This window comes from Macaca thibetana, chromosome 15 (assembly GCF_024542745.1).
Source record: "Macaca thibetana thibetana isolate TM-01 chromosome 15, ASM2454274v1, whole genome shotgun sequence".
NCBI lineage: Eukaryota > Metazoa > Chordata > Mammalia > Primates > Cercopithecidae > Macaca > Macaca thibetana.
In genome coordinates, this window is record NC_065592.1 from 47,220,006 (window position 1) to 47,240,071 (window position 20,066).

Sequence of the window (20,066 nt, forward strand, 5' to 3'; positions counted from 1 at the left end):
TAACATTTCTTACATAATCTAAACAACCATATTGGGCTGGGCACGGTGGCTTATATGCCTGGAATCCCAGCACTTTGGGAGGTGGAGGCAGGTGGATTGCTTGAGGTCAGGAGTTCGAGACCAGCCTAAGCAACATGACAAAAAACTCTGTCTCTACAAAAAATACAAAAAGTGGCTGGGCGTAGTGGTGCGTGCCTGTGGTCCCAGCAGTTTGGGAGACTGAGGCAGGTGGATCACTTGAGCCCAGTATTTCACAACCAGACTGGGCAACATGATGAGACCCTGCCACTACAAATAATAATAATAAGTAGTCAGGTGTGATGGTACACACCTGTAGTCCCACTATTTGGGAGGCTGAGGTGGGAGGAAGGCTTGAACCAGGAAGCGGAGGTTGCAGTGAGCCGAGATCACGCCACTGCACACCAGGATGGGTGACAGAGCCAGACATTGTCTCAAAACAAAAACAAAAAACAAAATAAACCCCCCAAAACAACTACATACCTGACAATGTAGTGTGTGTGTGTGTGTGTGTATACACACAAATATATATATATATATATATATGTATATATATATTTTTTTGAGACAGAGTCTCACTCTGTCGCCCAGGCTGGAGTGCAGTGGCCAGATCTCAGCTCACTGCAAGCTCCGCCTCCCAGGTTTACGCCATTCTCCTGCCCCAGCCTCCCGAGTAGCTGGGACTACAGGCACCCGCCACCTCTCCTGGCTAGTTTTTTTTTTTTTTTTTTTTTTTTGTATTTTTTAGTAGAGACGGGGTTTCACCGTGTTAGCCAGGATGGTCTTGATCTCCTGACCTCGTGATCCGCCCATCTCGGCCTCTCAAAGTGCTGGGATTACAGGCGTGAGCTACTGCGCCCGGCCTTTTTTTTTTTTTTGAGAGGGAGGTTTGCTGTTGTTGCCCAGACTGGAGTGCAATGGTCCCAGCTCACTGCAACCTCCGTCTCCTGGGTTCACGTGATTCTCCTGCCTCAGCCTCCTGAGTAGCTGGGATTATAGCCACCCACCACCACACCTGGCTAATTTGTGTACGTGTGTGTGTGCGTGTGTGTGTGTGTGTATTTTTTTAGTAGAGACGGGGTGTCACCATGTTTGCCAGGCCGGTCTTGAACTCCTGACCTCAGGTGATCCACCCACCACAGCTGCCCAGTGTGCCGGGATTACAGGCATAAGCCACTGTGCCCCAGTTAATTTTTTTTTTTTTTTTGAGAGACAGTGTCTTGCTCTGTTGCCCAGTGCAATGGTGCGATCTTGGTTCACTGCTACCTCTTCCTCCCAGGTTCAAATGATCCTCTTTCCTCAGCCTCCCGAGTAGCTAGGACTACAGGTATGTGTCACCCCACCTAGCTAAGTTTTGTATTTTTAGTATAGGTGGGGTTTCACGATGTTGGCTAGGCTGGTCTCGATCTCCTGACCTCAAGTGATACGCCCACCTTGGCCTCCCAAAGTGCTGGAACTACAGGTGTGAGCCACTGCATCCGCCCTCAACTTGATACTATATATTCTCAACTGCATGCCAGATAATTTTACTTATTTACACCCCAGACACAGTTGAATTGAACCTTTGTTAGACTTTTCCCTCTGTATATTGCTACTTGTTGATTCTCCACAGTAGTTTTAGACATTAGTTCTTGATGTGCTACCATGCAATGTAATTTTCACTTTTTAAATTTTTTTTAAATCAGCACCAGCCTCACTTTATTTTTTAGTAAGAGTTTGTGTTGGATTGTTCTCCTTCCTACTTTAAATATTTAATAGCATTCACCAGTATAGCTGTCTAGGCCAAAAGTTTTCTTTGCAAGGAGTTTTGTAATTGTAAATTCAATTCCTTCAATTGGTCGAGAGCTATTCACACTTTTTTTTTTTTTGCTTTGAGCTGGAGTTTAGCTACAGTGCCCAGGGTGGTGGTGAACTCCTGGGCTCAAGCAATTCTCCTGTCTCAGCATTCTGAGTAGCTGGGATTACAGGTGTGAACTACTGTGCTTCAGTTTCTTTTGTTATTTGTGTATGTCAAGGAATTTGTCCATTTCATCTAAGTTGTTAATTTACTGGTATAAAACTTCAATGTGTTTCTTTCCTGTCCTTTTAATGTCTCTGAGATCTGTAGCAGTATTGTTTCCTTTATTTATTTGTTTGTTTTGTTTTGTTTTCTGAGATGGAGTGTCACTCTGTCGCCCATGCTGGAGTGCAGTGGTGCAATCTCAGCTCACTGCAACTACTCAGCCTCCCGAGTAGCTGGATTACAGGCACGTGCCACTATACTTGACTAATTTTTTGTATTTTTAGTACAGATGGGATTTCACCATGTTGGTCGGGCTGGTCTCAAACTCCTGACCTCAAGTAATCCACTCGCCTTGGCCTCTCAAAGTGCTGGAATTACAGGCGTGAGCTACTGCGCCTGGCCTGTTTATTTTTAAAAGGAGACCATGGGTATTGCTGTGTTGCTCAGGCTGGCCTTGGACTCCTGGCCTCAAGCTATACTTCTTCCTCAGCCTCTGGAGTAAAGCTTGACTACAGGTGTGTGCGGCTGGTACTTTAGGCATGTACCACTGCATCTGGCTTCCTTTTCTAATTCTTCATATTGGTAAATCAGCTGATGATTATCAGCCAATGGAAAGGGGTATAGAGTATCATAGGTGAGCTCGTTTGGATTCCTCAGGGAATATTCTTCGTCTCTTTCCTGTAGGGCATATCACTGTCTTGTCAGTGTCCTTAGCACCTAATAGGAAGAGAAGGCTGGTATCATTATTCATTTTGTCTACACTGACTTGATCTATCTTCATTTTCTATAGTACCCTGGCCGTTTGTTACCCCGTTGATGATGTGTAGATCTCACGGGAGGAGGAAGTCATACTGCTCTGCAGAGGTGTCAGGGAATCTGCATCTGTGCATATTTTAAACCAATCCTCTTACATTTTGCTTCATCTTCACTCCTGCTTGCAAAGTTCCTGGTGTCGATCCAATACTGAGGTGTATGGTGTGGTTCTTTGAAGACACAGATTGAATTGTTCTCTGGTTTTCTCTTATTGGCTTAGGATTTGGCTTTTCCAGATCAGCTGAGGCAGTTACCATCTTCTGTGAGCTTCTACATACAGACAATTTTGTTGCTACCCTTTTTTCGCCTGCTATTTGTCTTTCTGGGTTTACTCATTTTTAAAAAGCTATGTATTCTTGATCTTTTCTTTTCTTTTTTTTTTTTTTTTTTTTTTGAGACAGAGTATTGCTCCTTGCCCAGGCTGGAGTGCAATGGCGCAGTCTCAGCTCACTGTAACCTCTGCCTCCTAGGTTCGAGCAATTCTCCTGGCTCAGACTCCTGAGTAGTTGGGATTACAGGCATGCGTCACCACGCCTGGCTAATTTGGTATTTTTAGTAGAGACGGGGTTTCTCCATGTTGGTCAAGTGGGTGTCAAACTCCTGACTTAAGGCTATCTTCCCACTTCGGCCTCCCAAAGTGCTGGGATTACAGGCGTGAGCCACCATGCCCGGCCTCATCTGCCATTTTTAACACAATGTTTATTTCTGTACTTTCCATTGTGGCAACCACTGGCTGCATATGGCTATATAAACGTAATTAAAGTAGGCAAAAATTCAGTTCCTCTAACACTGGCCACATTTTAAGTGCTTATTAGCCAGATTTGGTTAGTGGCTATGGTGTAGGACTATGCAGACATAGAATATTTCTGTTAATTCAGAAAATACTTTTAAAAAGTACTGATCTGTACTGTTAATAAAGCATAAATAAGGCCGGGCATGGTAGCTCATGCCTGTAATCCCAGCACTTTGGGAGGCCAAGACAGGCAGATCACCTGAGGTCAGGATTTCGAGACCAGCCTGGCCAACATGGTGAAAACCCATCTCTACTAAATGTACACAAAAATGAGCCGGGCGTGGTGGCAGGTGCCTGTAATCCCAGCTACTTGGAAGTCTGAGGCAGGATAATTGCTTGAACCCGAGAGGCGGAGGTTGCAGTGAGCCAAGATTGTGCCACGGCACTGCAGTCTGGGCGACAGAGCAAGACTCGGTCTCAAAAAAAACAAAACAAAAAACAGAAATCAGACCATATGGTGTCCACATATCAATCCCTGTCATCTCCAGGACATCTCAATTCCTGTTTTAATGTCACCTCTCACTCTCCTTGCCCACATCACTGCTCATTTCATTCCTTGCTGAGCTGATTGATTCTGTTTTCTCCTGCAGATTTTGATTTCTTGACCCTTTGATACTTCTTTGCTTTTGCTTTCTTTTTTCTTTTTAAAGACAGGGCATTGCTTTGTCACCGAGGCTGGAGTGCAGTGGCACTATCAGAGCTCACTGCAGCCTCGATCTGTTAGGCTCAGATGATCCTCCTGCCTCAGCCTCCTGAGTAGCTGAAAGTACAGGTGCGTGCCACTATGCCCAACTAATTTTTTAATTTTTTGTAGAGGCGGGGTCTCACCATTTTGCGCAGGCTGGTCTTCAACTCCTGGGCTTAAGCGATAAACCCACTTGGGCCTCTCAGAGTGTTGGGATTACAGGCGTGAACCACCACGCCTGGCCTCTTGTCATTCTTTTACCTAGAATTTCCCCCATCCCAAATAATGTGGCCCTCTGTTGTATCAGTTTGTCTATCTTTTGTGTTTTAAAAATGATTTTCGGCTGGGCGCTGTGGCTCACGCCTGTAATCCCAGCACTTTGGGAGGCCGAGGTGGGCGGATCACGAGGTCAGGAGATTGAGACCATCCTGGCTAACACAGTGAAACCCCGTCTCTACTAAAAATACAAAAAAATTAGCCGAGCTGAGGCAGGAGAATGACGTGAACCCAGGAGGCGGAGCTTGCAGTGAGCCGAGATTGCGCCACTGCACTCCAGAATGGGCGACAGAGCAAGACTTTGTCTCAAAAAAAAAAAAAAAAAGATTTTCAGGCCGGGCGCTGTGGCTCACACCTGTAATCCCAGCACTTTGGGAGGCCGAGGTGGGCAGATCACAAGGTTGGGAGATCGAGACCATCCTGGCCAAGATGGTGAAACCCCGCCTCTACTAAAACTACAAAAATTAACTGGGCATGGTGGTACGTGCCTATAATCCCAGCTACTCTGGAGGCTGAGGCAGAAGAATCTCATGAACCAGGGAGTCAGAGGTTGCAGTCAGCTGAGATTGTGCCACTGCACTCCAGCCTGGTGACGGAGTGAGACTGTCTCAAAAAAAAAAAAAAAAAAAAAAAATTTTTTTTTTTCAAGCTGAAGTGAAATCTTCCTCAGGTCTGCTCTTTCCTATTCTCCTTTTCTGTGCTTTTTTTATCTGGTGTATTTTAAAGATGACTCCTTTACACGTCAGGGCTTGTGGTGTTTAGGATGCCCATGTTCAACATCATGTAAGTATATTTAGTGGGGCATGAACCTTACTTTAGGGTGAGGCAGAAAACTAGACCTGTGATTACTTTCTACCAATTTTTTTTTTTTTGGGGGGGGAATCTTGCCCTGTCACCCAGGCTGGAGTGCAATGGCATGATCTCGGCTCACTGCAACCTCCACCTCTGGGGTTCAAGCAGTTCTCCTGCCTCAGCCTCCTGAGTAGATGGGATTACAGGCGCGCGCCGCCACGCCTGGCTTATTTTTTGTATCTTTTAGTAGAGAAGTGTTTTCACCATGTTGGCCAGGCTGGTCTCACTCCTGACCTCGTGATCCACCTGCCTCGACCTCCCAAAGTGCTGGGATTACAGGTGTGAGCCACCGCGCCCGGCCCCACTTTCTACCTATTTTTATGTATTTGGTGAGGTATGTTGTTTCCCTTTCCTTGACTGTAACCTGTTATTTTAACTTACTTTTTTCCTAGTAGTTCTGTTTAATTTTCTATATTTCTTGTAAAAACATAACTTGTAAAAAATAACTTTTTGTAGAACAAAGAGTATCATAAATAAGTGTAATATTCATGAGCAGAGGTTTTATAAGATTTGAGTTGATACAGAGGAAACAACTTTAGGGTGTTTTTGCAATTTGTAAGAAAGAATCTGTTTTAGCTCTTTTTCATGTTCCTCTTATCTTGGGACAGTATTTGAGCCTCGTAGGTTCTCATGTTTATTGTTCCATGCCCTATGTTCCCTGTTCAGTCTGTGGAGGCAGACGTCATTCTTGTGAGATGCCTTTTTCATGTGTGTTAATTCCACTGAGATGCCTTGTGGTTAGCACCAACCAGTTGATTTCAGTTTCTGCTCTTTTTGGGCCTACATTGCCATAACCCTTTCACTACCCAACTCACTTAAGAAAAGCCATCTTTCAAGGAACCATCTCTTTTTATCTCAGAATCATTTTGTTAATAATATAAAATGTGATAATTTCTAGTATGAAAGTTATCTTTTGGCTGGGCATGGTGGCTCACACCCGTAATCCCAACATTTTGGGCAGCCGAGGTGGGTGGATCACTTGAGGTCAGGAGTTTGAGACCAGCCTGGCCAACATGGTGAAACCCCATCTCTACTAAAAATACAAAAATTAGCCTGGTGTAGTGGTGCGCACCTGTAGTCCCAGCTACTTGGGAGACTGAGGCAGGAGAATCACTTGAACCTGGGAGATGGAGTTTGCAGTGATCTAAGATGTACCATTGTACTCCAGCCTGGGTGACAGAGCAGGACACCATCTCAAAAAGTTATCTTTAAAAAAAAATGATTTGGGGCTGGGTGTGGTAGCTCATGCCTGTAATCCCAGTGCTCTTGGAGGCCAAAGCAAGAGGATTGCTTGAGCCCAGGAGTTGGAGACCAGCCTGAGCAACATGGCAAAACTCCATCTCTACAAAAAATACAAGAATTAGCCAGGCATGGTAGGATGCACCTATAGTCCCAGCTCCTAGGCAGACTAAGCGGGAGGATCACCTGAACCTGGGGAGGTGAAAAAAAATTTTTTTAAACATTTGTTCTTGTATGAGAGTTTGTTGTATTACCTCCCCTTTATTAAAAAATACAATAAAAGAGATCATTGTTTTTTGATTAAGCTACATGTTACAGAAAGTATAAAAAGCCACCCAGGTAATGATTTCATTTTGTAAGTTTATGTTCTCTTCTTTTCCTTATAGAATGGACATGGTGGTGGTCGAAGTCAGCAGACACTAGACAGTAAGTATACCAGCAGGCTACTCTTGTCATGGCTGGTGCCAACCAAACAGAGGAAGAAGATAGCTCAAGTGATGTGGAAAACACCAGTTGGTCAATGGCTCATTCGTTAAAAAGCAGCCCTTTTGCTTTTTTTTTTGGACCAGGTGTTGGCTGTGGTATTATTAGAAATGTCTTAGCCACAGCAAGAGGGAGGTGATGGTCTCATATTCTTCTGCCCTAATCACACTGCACCACAAGTGCAGCATACAGTACGCATCTTAAAGATGCTTGGGCCAGGCTGGGTGGCTTATGCCCACAATCCCAGTTCTTTGGGAGGCCAAGGCAGGCAGATCGCCCAAGCTCAGGAGTTTGAGATCCCCTGGGCAACATGGTGAAACTCTGTCTCTACTAAAATATGAAAATTTAGCCGGGTGTGGTGGTGCGTGCCTGTAATCCCAGCTACTTGGGAGGCTGAGGCACAAGAATCGCTTGAGCCAGCTTGGGCTACTAAGTGAAGACTCTATCTCAAAAAAAAAAAAAAAAAAAAAAAAAAGTACTTCTAAAGCAAAAATTACTGTTCTTGTTCAGGAAAGATAGGCTCATTGTCTTTAGGACCTGAAGGACTGTTGCTTAGAAAGAGAGATAAATGTTCACTGTGGACATTTGGGAGAAAATGAGGCCCCCTTCCAACAGCTCAGTGATTACCAAAGATAGTACAGGCGAATCCGTTAATTGCTTCTTTTTTGTAGTTGACCAGCTTGTCTGTGATTGTTTATAGTAGTTTTCTTTCTTTATTCAGGAAGGCAAATGGATGGGGAAGCCAGAAAGACTCTCTTTAAATAGGATTTCCTGGGAGTGCGGATATTGAACTTAAGCAGACCGGGGTGAGCCTCAGTTGAAACTGTAATGACAGATTTGGAGCCCCAGGATTTTGGTTTGACATTTGCTGGTATTGTTGGGCTGCCAAGTCTGTTTGGAGATTCGTTGGTCATTCTGAGCTTGTTGGATGACAGAGGAACTTTTTACTCTAGCAGTGGTAGTGGCAGGTTTCTTTTGTCTAGGCATGGGTCGAGAACTGAAGTATCTGGGAAGCAGTGTACATTAACCTACTTTTCATTTCCCATACTCTCTTCTCCCTCACTTCCTCCTCTCCTTCCCTCCCCATTTTGTTTGTTTGAGAGAGGCTTCCTGTGAAGCTGTTAGCATCGTAATACAAGGCCCAGGGCGGTACCTTTTGGGGTCTTAGTTTTAGGTGAGGTTTATCTATCGTGTTTTTATACAGTTTATTTATGAACAGGTTTATATATGGAATAGACTGCCAATAAAAAGAAGGCCTCTGTAAGAACTGACCTAGGTGTAAGTTGACCCTTTCATTGCTTGTGTTTGTTTTTGACCTGCCCTTCTTTAGAGACAAGTGCTTTCCCTGGGTTTTAGAAGGGTCAAGGTTGCTCCTCTTTCCTAACTGGAAAAGACAATGATGTTTTATTTCCAAGCACATATCTGAGTTGTATGTGTGGACAGCACTGAAACTGAGTCTTTCCACAGCTAGGATTGAGTGTCTCCACATTCTTTCTGAAGCCTACGAAGCTCATGTGTGTGCTTTGAGATTCATCTATTCAAGTACATACCAAGGAAATGCTCACTGTGCGTTTGGAAATAGGTGTTGGACAGTAGATGTGTGTTCTCCTGCAGATGTTAGGTATCTGTGTCTCTATACAACATATGCATCGACCCCTGTCTACCTTACGTTGGCCGTGAGCATTGGTAGAGTCAGCCTGACTTGGAAGCATGTGTAGGTGGTCTCACCTGTCAGCTTTTTTCTCCCCCTTGCTGTGCCCTTTGAGGAGTTTGCCTCACGTTATAATTCTACATATTAGGCTCAGCACCTGTTTTTCTTTCTGGATGCATCTATAGCTTAGGTTCCTTTAGGTGGAAAAAGTATGTTCCCATATAGGATAGATTGGATTATAAAGGTGTCATTTCGTATTCTTTGCTGCATCTTGAACACCTGAGCATGGTGTGTCCTTTGATAGTGTTGTTTGACAGACAAGGGGCTATCTGGCGACATGCTTGGCATTTTCCTGGGGAATGTAACTTTATGGACGTCTCAACGGAGGCTGACATGTCACAAGATATTGAGCATATTTTCAGATACTTAGGATTGGTTGTAGAAATAAACAGATCTGTTTCTTACAGCTACTTCGTCCGTTCCTGCTCCAAAGACAACAGGCCCTCCCTCTGCCCTCCCATCTGTGAGCTCCCTGCCCAGCACCACCTCCTGCACTGCACTTCTGCCGTCCACATCCCCACACACTGGCGACCTGAGCAGCAGCCCTCTCTCTCAGCTTAGCAGGTATGGGGAAGGTGTGGGCCCAGAGTGAGAAGTACCTTGGGGCAAAGTCCTGGAGCTCCTGTAGAAGGCTGCTTCCATGAACAGAGCACACTTGTTGTCTCTGACATGATGTCCCGAGCTTTTGCGTTACAACTGTAGCTTAGGTTTTGGCCAGGCTGTGCCTTAAAACCACCAGATAGGGAAACCTTGCCTGCTTGGACGGCCTCTACTGGCACAGAGCACTGGGTCCCCTGGGAGTAGGGTGAGGCCAGCAGCTCCCTCCTACCTGACTTCGCCCTCCAGAGGGTGCCTGAGCCTAGACTCTCTGGGCATTGCTGGGCCCGTGTCTGTGAGGTGGAAGGAGAATGATGGATTTCTGAGCAGGTGTCTGGCCTGAACTTTCCATGGCTGAAGAAGCAATGTTATTAGAACAAGGTGGAGGAAAATGGGCGGGGTTGCTACCTCTGTCTTCTGAGGAGTGTTCTCCATCACTCTTTAACCAGGAGCAAAAGTGGGTTTGATGGGAATTGGCATGTGGAGTTGAGCATAGGAACTTTGATCCCTCATTCACAGATTGAATGGGGTTGTCAAGGATGACTGTGTTCTTAGTACAACTCTGTCTTGACTTTTGGCATCTGAGGAGCAAGTGGATGTCATTGAGGGAAGCTGGCTCTGGAGTTTTCCAGACCTCATGGCAAGTCATTCTCATCCACCAGGACCCCATCACTGGGCTCTTTGGGGATAAGGAATGAGGAGGGGTCTGAAGCCGGTCCTTCGCTAGGGACTAGGGACAAGTTTGAATCTAGCTCACTGAGCCACGTGGGTCTTGTTCATCTGGAATCACTTGTTCAGGTGGACATACGGCACTCTGTTTTGTCTTCTAGTTCGCTCTCCAGCCACCAGAGCAGCCTCTCCTCTGCGCACGCAGCCCTCTCCTCGAGCACGTCACACACAGTAAGTGTCTGCACGGCTTCCTCTTCCTCCACCATGCTTAGGGAGCCTGGAGCTTAGTCAGATGCAGCTGGAGCTTCAGTCTGATTTTTAGTATCTGATAATCTAGAGTTGCTTGGCGGAAATGTCTTGATGGCATGATCTGGTTCGAGTCTCCGATTTCCTGGGCACCATCTGGGGGACATCTTGCTTTCTAAGTTTGTAGCACCTGGGAAGAATCGTTGCTCCAGTCCTCATCTGTCATTGGCAGGACTGTCAGGTGGTGACCTTGCTCCCACGAATTTGCTGTTTGATCTTTCCTTGTGCCTTTTTTCCTGACTCAGAGGCAGAGATTGTGAGAAGGGCGATGTTAGAGAAGGGAGTCTAGAGGGTGGAAGCAAACATGCACTGCCAAGAAGCCAAACAGGAGGCCGGAGTGGGAGCACCAGCTGGGAAGTGTCCTCATATGCCAAAGAGTAGCCCTAGATTATGGTCATTGAGGTGTGGCTCAGTGGATCGTGGAGCTGTGAGCATGGTTTTAAGTGGTAGGTGTCAGCCATATTGTGGTGGCTTGCGGAGTGAATGGCAGTGAGATGGAGATGATGAGGCGGATTGTAGAGGGCATCCAATGAAAACTTAGGAGAGGCTGGAACGTCTATTGGGAGGATAGATAGGTGCCTGGATTAACAAAATGTCCATGCTCCTGGACAGCAGGAGGTGTTGGGTGAGGTTGGAGTAGGCAGGTCCACAGGCCGAGAGGAAGGATTAGGGTGCAGACGAACAGAGGAGGCAGGAAACTGATATGAACTTGGGGTCCTCTGAAGAAGGCAGCAGCTCACTAGCAGAGTGAGGTGGTGGAAAAGGGACGTCCTGTCCTTTCCTCTGGATCTGGCTAATGCTGTGGCTTTCACACGCTGATGTTCCAAGTCAAACCTTACACAGAATCTTTTATAAAACACACAAACTGCCACTTTCAAAGTAGAGCACAGTGTGGACACCTCTGCTTGTCCCCCTGCCCCTGCCCTTGCCCTCTGTGGCTCATGGGAGCCGTGAGCTGACCTCAGCAGGAGCGCCATGGGGCTGCCCTCTGTGTCTGTGCCACTGCTGCCTGGGAGCCCAGTGCTCCTGCACTCGTGGTGAGCTGCACTCTCCATCTCCTCAAAAAAAACTCCAGATCATGTATTCCAACCTGCCACAGCCAGAATCGCCTCATCCAGTGGGTTCCATACTTTGTCAGCATGACAGAACTGTGACATTGCTAATACAGTTGTCCCTCCATATTTGCGGGGGATTCGTTCCAGGACCGCTGCCTACACCAAAATCTGCCCATTCTCAAGTCGCACAGTTGCCCCTGCAGAACCCATCTCTAGGAAAAGTCAGGCTTCCAAATATGTGTGTTTTCAAATTATGCATGCCTGCATTGGGTTGAAAAAGAAATCTGCCTGTAAGTGGACCCATGCATTTCGAACCTGTTGTTCAGCCGTCAACTGTTTGTTATAATATTTCATCTTAAAAGTTATAGAAAGATAGACAATGAAAAGTTTTTTCTTTTTTTTCTTTTTTTGAATTGTTTAAAAATAGATTTTATTTAAGCCAGAATAAGAATGCAAAATAATCATGAAAGAAATTTTGTGCCTAGGTTGACCACAGGAATATGTGATTTTTTATTATTTGCTTTTGGTATAGCATTTATAAAGTCACAACAAACTTGGGAAAAAAAGTGACATTCTGAAGTTCAAAAATTTTACTATGTTCTACAAATCTTTTATTATTAATAATAGATCATCCTTCAATAATTAATAGAAACTTAATTATTTGAATAAAAGTTTTGAATATAAAATTAAGTTTTTTGAATATAAGAACTTTTTCTTATATTCAGTTTTGAACCTAAATGTCTAATCACAGAGTACTATTTAGAAAAACTCTGGTAGGTATATTTTATGGCATGCAGGGACATAGCTATCAGGGACAGAACGGCTTAGAGATAAAAATACAGACTCTGGAACCAGACTGCTTGGGTTTGTGTGCCTGCTGTGTCCTTACTCCCTGTGTAAAAATGGGCAGGTCAATTAACTAACTTCTATGTGCCTCTGTTTATCTTTTTAATCTGGAAAACTGAGATAATAGTATATACTTCATAGTCATGGCATGGCTGTGAACATTAACTGTTAACATATGTAAAATGTTTCAAATGGTAACTGACATACGATGAAAGTATAAAGCTTTACTTTTTGAAATAAAAATTTTAAATGTTATACAAAACATTAATAAATTACATAGCGTACAATGTTAGGCAATAAAAACAGGGTACATAATTAGATACGATGTATGATTGAATTGGCTTTTCAAATAGGTTTAAAACAATCCCCGTATAGAAAATGAATGTCTACCAGAAAAATTATAGCTTAATAAGAATTTATATTGCAACCTAAATTAGTGTTTGTTTTACTCAGTAGATTCGGTATTCCAACTTCCAATTTGCAAGTAGCCCAAAATATTCTTTTTTCCCCTGTAAAAGTGAATTCCACAGCTCTGCAGAAGCCCTGGGCTTGGCTGGGGCAAGGACCTCTCAGTGACTCTCTGCAAGCCCACCCCTTGCAGCAGGCTCAATTCTGATGTGTCATGGACATTCTGGCCTCTAGAGAAAAATCAAAACTGCAAATTTTAAATTGGAAAAAAAGCCAAAAGTCAAACGTATCCCTTGATCTACTTCTGCTATTCTTGTCAATTTACAATGAAAAGATTTTCTGTCTCTCATCTACTTGGCTCTACCTTTACATTTTCTCAATCCTTTAGATGATTTTTCTTTTAATAAATAGAAGTCTAAACATGCAGTGCGTACACATAGTCTTTTTGCCATTATCATCTGCCCTTTTTTTTTGAGATGGAGTCTCACTCTGTTGCCCAGGCTGGAGTCCAGTGGCGCAGTCTCGGCTCACTGCAAGCTCCACTTCCCAGGTTCAAGTGATTCTCCTGCCTCAGCCTCCTGAGTAGCTGGGGTTACAGGTACACACCACCACGCCCAGCCAATTTTTGTATTTTTAGTAGAAACGGGGTTTCACTATGTTGGTCAGGCTGGTCTCGAACTCCTGACCTCGTAATCCACCCGCCTCAGCCTCCTGAAGTGCTGGGATTACAGGCGTGAGCCGCTGCGCCGGCCATTATCTGCCCTTTTTATCGTTTTCTCTTGGTACATAAATGAGAGTATTTTATGTACAGTGTCCTTCAAATTTTTTCCCCATTTGTGTATCCCCACAAGTGTATTTTGATGTTTCCATGTTGAAACATAAGGGTTTTGTTGTTGTTGTTGTTTTTCCCCACAGTTCTGCTTTAGGGTCGTTTTCAGTCTTGATACTACAGAGAATGTTGCATTTGATAACCTACCTATGTTGTTTCATGTGTGTAGCTGTATGTAGCAGGTCAGTCCACGATATGGAACAGCAAAGCATTTGTGATTTTATACACATTTCCAGATTGCCCTGCATAGTGATTTGACCCTGTTTACCTCCCACTGGCAGTGAATAAAATGTCCTGTTACACCATTGCCTCCTCAAAATGGTGTTATTAAACATTCGTATTTTCTTAATATGTTAGCAGAAAAATGGCCCATCAGTCTAGTTTTTAATGAGATTGTACATCCTTTTTTATATATATTTGAAAACCATTTGATTTCCTTTATGTGAGTTTTTTATTTTTATTTTATTTATTTATTTATTATTATTTTTTTGAGACCGAGTTTTACTCTTGTGGCCCAGGCTGGAGTGCAGTGGCGCAATCTTGGCTCACTGCAGCCTCCACCTCCTGGGTTCAAGCGATTCTCCTGCCTCAGTCTCCCTAGTAGCTGGGATTGCAGACACATGCCACCAGGCCCAGCTACTTTTTTTATATTTTAATAGAGGCAGGGTTTCACCATGTTGACCAGGCTGGTCTCAAACTCCTGACCTCAGGTGATCCACCTGCCTCCGCCTCCCAAAGTGCTGAGATTACAGGCGTGAGCCCCCGCGCCTGGCCTATGTGAGCTATTTATATTCTTGATTCCTTTTCTTGTCAGGTCTTTGGTCTCTGTTTCTGTATTAGGGAGCCCTTCGTGATGGGAAGTATAGGGATTTTTCCCTAAGTTTGCTGTTTATGATTTTTTTTTACAGAGATCTATGTATTTTCTTCCATTTTCTCATAGTTAGATCTTTATCACTCTCCATCCGTACTTAAAGGAAATTTAAGTATCTTCTCCTGCCTTTGCTTCTCTGGGCCCATCCATCAATGGGGAGTTGACTGCATAGACCCCATTGGATGGACTGAGCGAGGCCTTTAAAATTGGTGTTGACCTTTTAATCCAGCAGGTTGATGTCCTCCCAGTTCTGGAAGGTCAAGGCCAGAGACAGGAACCCTGTCGGGCAGCTAAGGGAGAAGAGACTTGCCGGATGACTCTTGAGTCCCTTTCAGCAAGTGAGCACCTAGTTCCCTAGTGAGCTTCTCTTAGCGATGGGGAGTGTTTATTTTTCCTTCTGAGACTAAAAGGCTGTATATATCCAAGTACACTTGCGAGCATTGGTCAGAGCTGTTCCAGATTTCTGTGGCAGGTGGTGGGGAGTCTGGCTCCTCGCTAAGGAGAGGACCTAGATGGCGGGCAGGCCGTTGCATCCTTTGCCCTTTTCCTGGTGGGGCTCTCTCCAGCCTAGTCCTGCCCATCTGTGCTGGAGGAATAAGATGCCTTGGAGCCCCAGGAAACCATGTTTTTGGCTGTCTTTACCTTGGTGAATCTGTTCTGATGTTAGCTCCTTAAAGCCAGTACCCAGGTGGGTAGTGACCTGTGGGCATGGGATGGCGCGGAGAGTTAGTCTGCGGAGGCAGGTTGGGTCCTTCTCCTGGGCCCTTCCTGTTGTTTGGCTTTTGCTCTACGAGTTTATATGCTGCTTTCTATGCCCTGGTTTGGAGACTGGTCTCCCTCTTACAGAGCTTTTCCTCCCTTTTTTGGAACTTGCTTTGCCCACCTAGGTGTACCTCTCCCACCTACTCACTCGGAGCTTGAAGTTCTTCATAGGACCCTGTTGCTAGGGTTGGGCAGCTGGGCGGGGCTCCTGGAACTTGGGGCTGATGGAGCGTCCGCTGGTTCACTCTTTCTTCCCAGGGGCACCTTGTCAAGCAGGCATAGTGGCAGGCCATGCCCTTTTAGGTGGGCCCTGGTGAGGCGTTGGTGGACTGAAAGATGTCACCAGGTTTTAGAGCAAAGGCCTCTCTCAGCCTCCTGTTGTTTCCAGACCACAGTGGCTGAGAATCCCAATAGAAGGGAAACCTCCAAAAGATTGAGACTTGCACTGGGCTTCCTGTGGCCTATGCTCGCCTCTTCTCAGACTGTTTGCTTTGCTCTGAGATAGGTACTTGTCCCATATTCAGATAGTCTGTGTTCATTTATGATCCAAAGTTATCTTGGGATTTCTATGCCCTCATTTTGGATGCCAATGCATGAGCAGCTTGAAGGATTTTTACAGAGTTGTGGTCATTAGAGCTTAATGTTAATAGTTTTGATGTTCAGTTTATGTATTGTATCCTGATGGCTGGAACCAGCGGCTGTGTGAGGGGCCACAGTGAGCACTGAGCATGGTGCCTCTCACCTTAAGGGACCCTGGGTAGCTACATCATCACCTGCCTGCTCAGCCTTGAGACTATGGGCCCAAGCCCCAGGCCAGTCTCTCCCAAGCACCCTCCTCCTCTGCCTCCAGATCCATGTGTCCTGGCTTTTCTTTTGCCAGCATGCCAGTGTGGAGAGCGCCTCTTCCCTCCAGTCCTCAGCCAACTTCTCCACGGCAGCGACCTCCGTCTCGAGTTCCGCATCCTCAGGCGTCAGCCTGTCCAGTAGCATGAACACCGCGAACAGCCTCTGTCTGAGTGGGACCCCCACGAGTGCATCCAGCAGCAGTAGCAGGGCCGCACCCTTGGTGACCTCAGGTATGTGCTCCAGAGGCCTTTCCTGCCCACCCCTGAGCCCCTCAAAGGTGTCTGCTTGGCGTCCCAGGAAGGCAGTGCAGGTGTCAGGAGAGTCTCAGTCCTGCCAGGTGTGCTGTGTGTTCCATTGACCTTGAGGCCTGATCTCCCCACCCCTGATGGGGATGAATTCTCCCTGGCAGGATTCCTGGCCTCTGTGTGCTTCTAGCTTTCCAATCTTTCCTCTCTGTTCTTCCCTGGAGCCGAGTTGACATGGTGACTTAGAGGGGCCAGGGACGACTTATTGTGGGCTCCTCGACTGCAGACCTAGGCTGTCGGTAGGCCCAGCAGACTATGATTTGATAGTTGCTGCTAAAACCCACTTTGAACTCATCCTGTTCCTCTCCTGGCACTGCATGGCTTCCTTGCCCTCTTTGGAGGAGGCAGATTCTTTTTATATTTCTCTTTGCTCAGTGCAGTGGGACCTTAGGGACTGGGGGAAAGGGGCTGCTTTTGTCTGGGCCCAGAACTCTCTGACGTTGAAACCTCAGTGTGGTGGCCGGGCTTTCTGTCTCCCCTTCACTGCTTTGTAGAATGACCCTCTGCCTCATTCGGCCACTGCCCTTCTTTGAACCCGTCTGGGGTAGCTCAGTGACTGTACCTCCTCCTGAAGCAGCTGAGGACTCGCACTCTTTGTGGTGACTACCTCACTCCATTTGATTTTTCCCTCTATACAGGCAAAGCACCTCCAAACTTGCCTCAGGGGGTGCCTCCCCTGCTGCACAACCAGTACCTCGTAGGTCCTGGAGGACTGCTTCCTGCCTACCCGGTGAGTGCTTGGTTGAACTCCTGGCCTGCCCAGCTCCCCTGGCCTCAGGGGCTGGCACCTGGCAGGAGCCTGGCATTGGGCCCAGGTTGCCCACCTCGAGCTGCCCTTCCATCCCTGAGCCCCCCGTCTCTGCCCTGCTGAGCCCTGTGGTCGTCTTCCATCTAGACTCCGTGAAGGCAGGACCTGTTCCCATAACAGCTGATCCAGATCCCATTCCCGGGTGTATTACAGCCCCGCAACCTTGTTTTGACTCCTAGATGGACCTGGGCTTCCCAGGGGGTGGTATGTGGTTCCTAAAATACACGTTCTGGTTCTCACACAGATCTATGGCTATGACGAGCTCCAGATGCTGCAGTCACGGCTGCCAGTGGTGAGTGGGGTATGGACTGGTCGGAGCAGAGGGTTCAGAATCTTTTACATGTCCCCCCTCTTGTGGTCTTGGCTGCCACCCTGTCTGGCCCTTGGGATCCTCTGCCTGAGGAACCTCTCAGCACCACTACTGAGAAAGCTGTTTTCATCTGGCGGTTGTGCCAGGCGTGACCATAGCTTTGGCACAGAATGTCCGGTGCTCATTCCTAGGAAACATGAAGGCCTTTGGGACCTGGGGCTCTGGTAAATGCTAAATGTTGGTGCTTAATAATCTTCCCTCTTTCATCTTGTTTTCTCTCTTCCTCTCTTTTTTAAAAAGAAAACCCATATGACACAAGACATGGAGGTTGCTTGCTTGGCCCTAGAGTTTTATAATGTCTTCCTTTTCCTCAGAGTACCATATAGCGTCTTTGGTCTGGGGTGGCCAGTGACTGCTCTTCTGCCATCAGCTGAATGAGTGGCTTGAGCTGATGGTCTTTAAGATCTCTTCTAGGTCTGGCCTCCCATCTAGATTTGTGAGAATGCCTGCCCTGGGACGTCCCTGTTGGTTGCAGCCTTACTCTGAGGCCAGGGTTGCCTCTTTATTCTGACCGTTGGTGCCAGAACGCAGTGTGGGCCTTTCCAGGGATAGCCACATGAACACAACTGTGGGGACAGAAGGCAATAGAGCCGCTCCTTGCCCTGCCCATGGGCAGGACTTCCTCCTGGGAGCCACTCTCTTCTTGCTCTGCCATTTCCCGGGGCACTTGTCAGAGAGTTGCAAGCAGTTTGGACACCCGTGTCCACCCCTGCTGGATACAATCTTTCCTGTTCCTGGAGGAAGAGGCTTTCTCCCTTGTGCAGTGCCGCCTTCTCATTCTTCCCTGTTGGAGTTGCCCCCTTCTCTGCCGGACCACAAAGAGCTGATGGAGCTGCTCTTGTTTCGAAAGAGTAGCCTTTTCCACTGGCTGGCCATGTTTCCAGAAGCAGAGGCCCAGCCTGGGAGCTGAGCAGCTTCTCCCCTCTGCAAACCAGTGGCCCTTTAATCTGCGGGCCAAAGACCCAGAGTGCAGGAGGTGGTGCTGAGCCCCGGGATTCCTCCTGCTTCAGGGGCTCTCCATGGCCTCCACACGTATTCAAAGTACTCGTTTGGCTTTTATCACTTTGTGCCTTAGAGAAAACACCCTCTGGAGCCCACCTTTTGAGTTATGTTGCTCTTTCTATCCCTCGAGTTTTTTGTTCACCTCTGCTGCTTGTGAGCCTGGTTCCCGCCTGGAGATTTCTCATGTTCTGTGAAAGGGCTCCCCCTTCTGGGCTTTCTCTACTCCCGTCCTCAGTTGTGCAGCTCTGTGCATTCCCAGCTCTGCCTCCCCTGGGGGTTCTAGGCTGCTGTGGGTTTCCGGAAGGTTTCCTGGAGGGTGTAAGTGCCATTCCCAGCCAGGATGGCTCCTTTCTGGCCATGATCGGGCACAGCCCAAGGGCTTTCCCTGTCCCCAGGGGCCAGGTGTGTCGGGAGTGCGAGGCCCTGGATGGTGAGTGAGGGTTAGGTGAGGCCTCTTCTCCTCCACGAAGTTCCACTGTGTTTTGCTGTCTCTGTCTCCACACTGTGTTGTATCTGCCATACTTCCCTCAAGTCCTAGGCCAGGGGTGTCCAATGTTTTGGCTTCCTTGGGCCACATTGAAAGAATTGTCTTAGGCCACACATAAAATACACTCACATTAAAGATAGCTGATGAGCTTTAAAAGATTTGCAAATTTCATGTTTTAAGAAAGATGAATTTGTGTTGGGCCACATTCAAAGCTGTCACGGGCCGTGGGTTGGACAAGCTTATCCTAGACCATGTCAGTGTTTTCAGAGCAGTGTAGGTGGTGACAGGCCAGTTCCGGGCTTCACCTGGGGTCCTGCTCATTCCTGTGCCTACCTGGCACTGCCCCCTGTCCCCCCTTAAACCTTTCAGGCCCTTGTACTTCTGTTGCCCCCTTTTTTGGGGCTGCTCTGTTTAGTCAGCTTTCTTAGCTGCTCTGTAGTCTCTCACAGAAAAGCCAGTGAAGTGGTTCAGCCCGAGGCATTCACACAAGCATCTGCCTGTGGTGTCAGATGGATGTTTGAGGCTTGGTCTGCAGCAGCTCTGCCTGGCGAAGCTGCAGGGTTGGCTGGTCTGTGTGCTCGTGTGTTAGGCCACCTACTTGCACACTCCTCTGAGGGGCACCATTTACTTGGTGTTCCCTGGGACTGCTGGCTTTCAGGCGTGCAGTCTATTTCAGGAGTGTAGCATCACCTAAACTTTCATGGGCTGGTTCTGCTGTCCTGGGAGTCAAGCAGGGCCAGTCACTGATCGAGCCTCCCTGGTCTCTCCTAGGACTACTATGGAATTCCCTTTGCTGCACCCACAGCGCTTGCCAGCCGAGATGGGAGCCTAGCTAATAATCCGTATCCAGGTGAGTTTGCTCAGTGGATGAGGAGTGGCCCGGGGCCGGCCTAGCACAAACTCCAAGAGCTGGGAAGCAGCAGCAACAAGGCTGAGAGAGCCCTCTTGGCAGCCTGTGCCGAGCTGGCAGCCAGACCTGTTCCTGTTTGCGGAAGCCAGCTTGGCCTTTCTCTGGTTGGAGGAAGGGCAGTGG

General features: G+C 47.0%; 1 protein-coding gene and 1 non-coding gene across 3 annotated transcripts in view; both read left to right on the forward strand.

Annotated features, from left to right (window-relative positions):
- Positions 1–20,066, forward strand: part of UBAP2 (ubiquitin associated protein 2) — a 113,950-nt gene that overhangs the window by 91,559 nt on the left and 2,325 nt on the right. For both annotated transcript variants that reach the window (XM_050760743.1, XM_050760745.1), the window contains 7 exons: positions 7,065–7,104; positions 9,280–9,436; positions 10,300–10,369; positions 16,096–16,291; positions 17,005–17,096; positions 17,419–17,466; positions 19,805–19,883. In XM_050760743.1, coding sequence (XP_050616700.1) covers positions 7,065–7,104; positions 9,280–9,436; positions 10,300–10,369; positions 16,096–16,291; positions 17,005–17,096; positions 17,419–17,466; positions 19,805–19,883 — 682 coding nt within the window. The remainder of the gene's footprint in view (positions 1–7,064; positions 7,105–9,279; positions 9,437–10,299; positions 10,370–16,095; positions 16,292–17,004; positions 17,097–17,418; positions 17,467–19,804; positions 19,884–20,066) is intronic.
- Positions 8,546–8,626, forward strand: LOC126938184 (small nucleolar RNA SNORD121A). Its single transcript, XR_007720008.1, has one exon. It is a non-coding gene; the product is annotated as a small nucleolar RNA SNORD121A (small nucleolar RNA).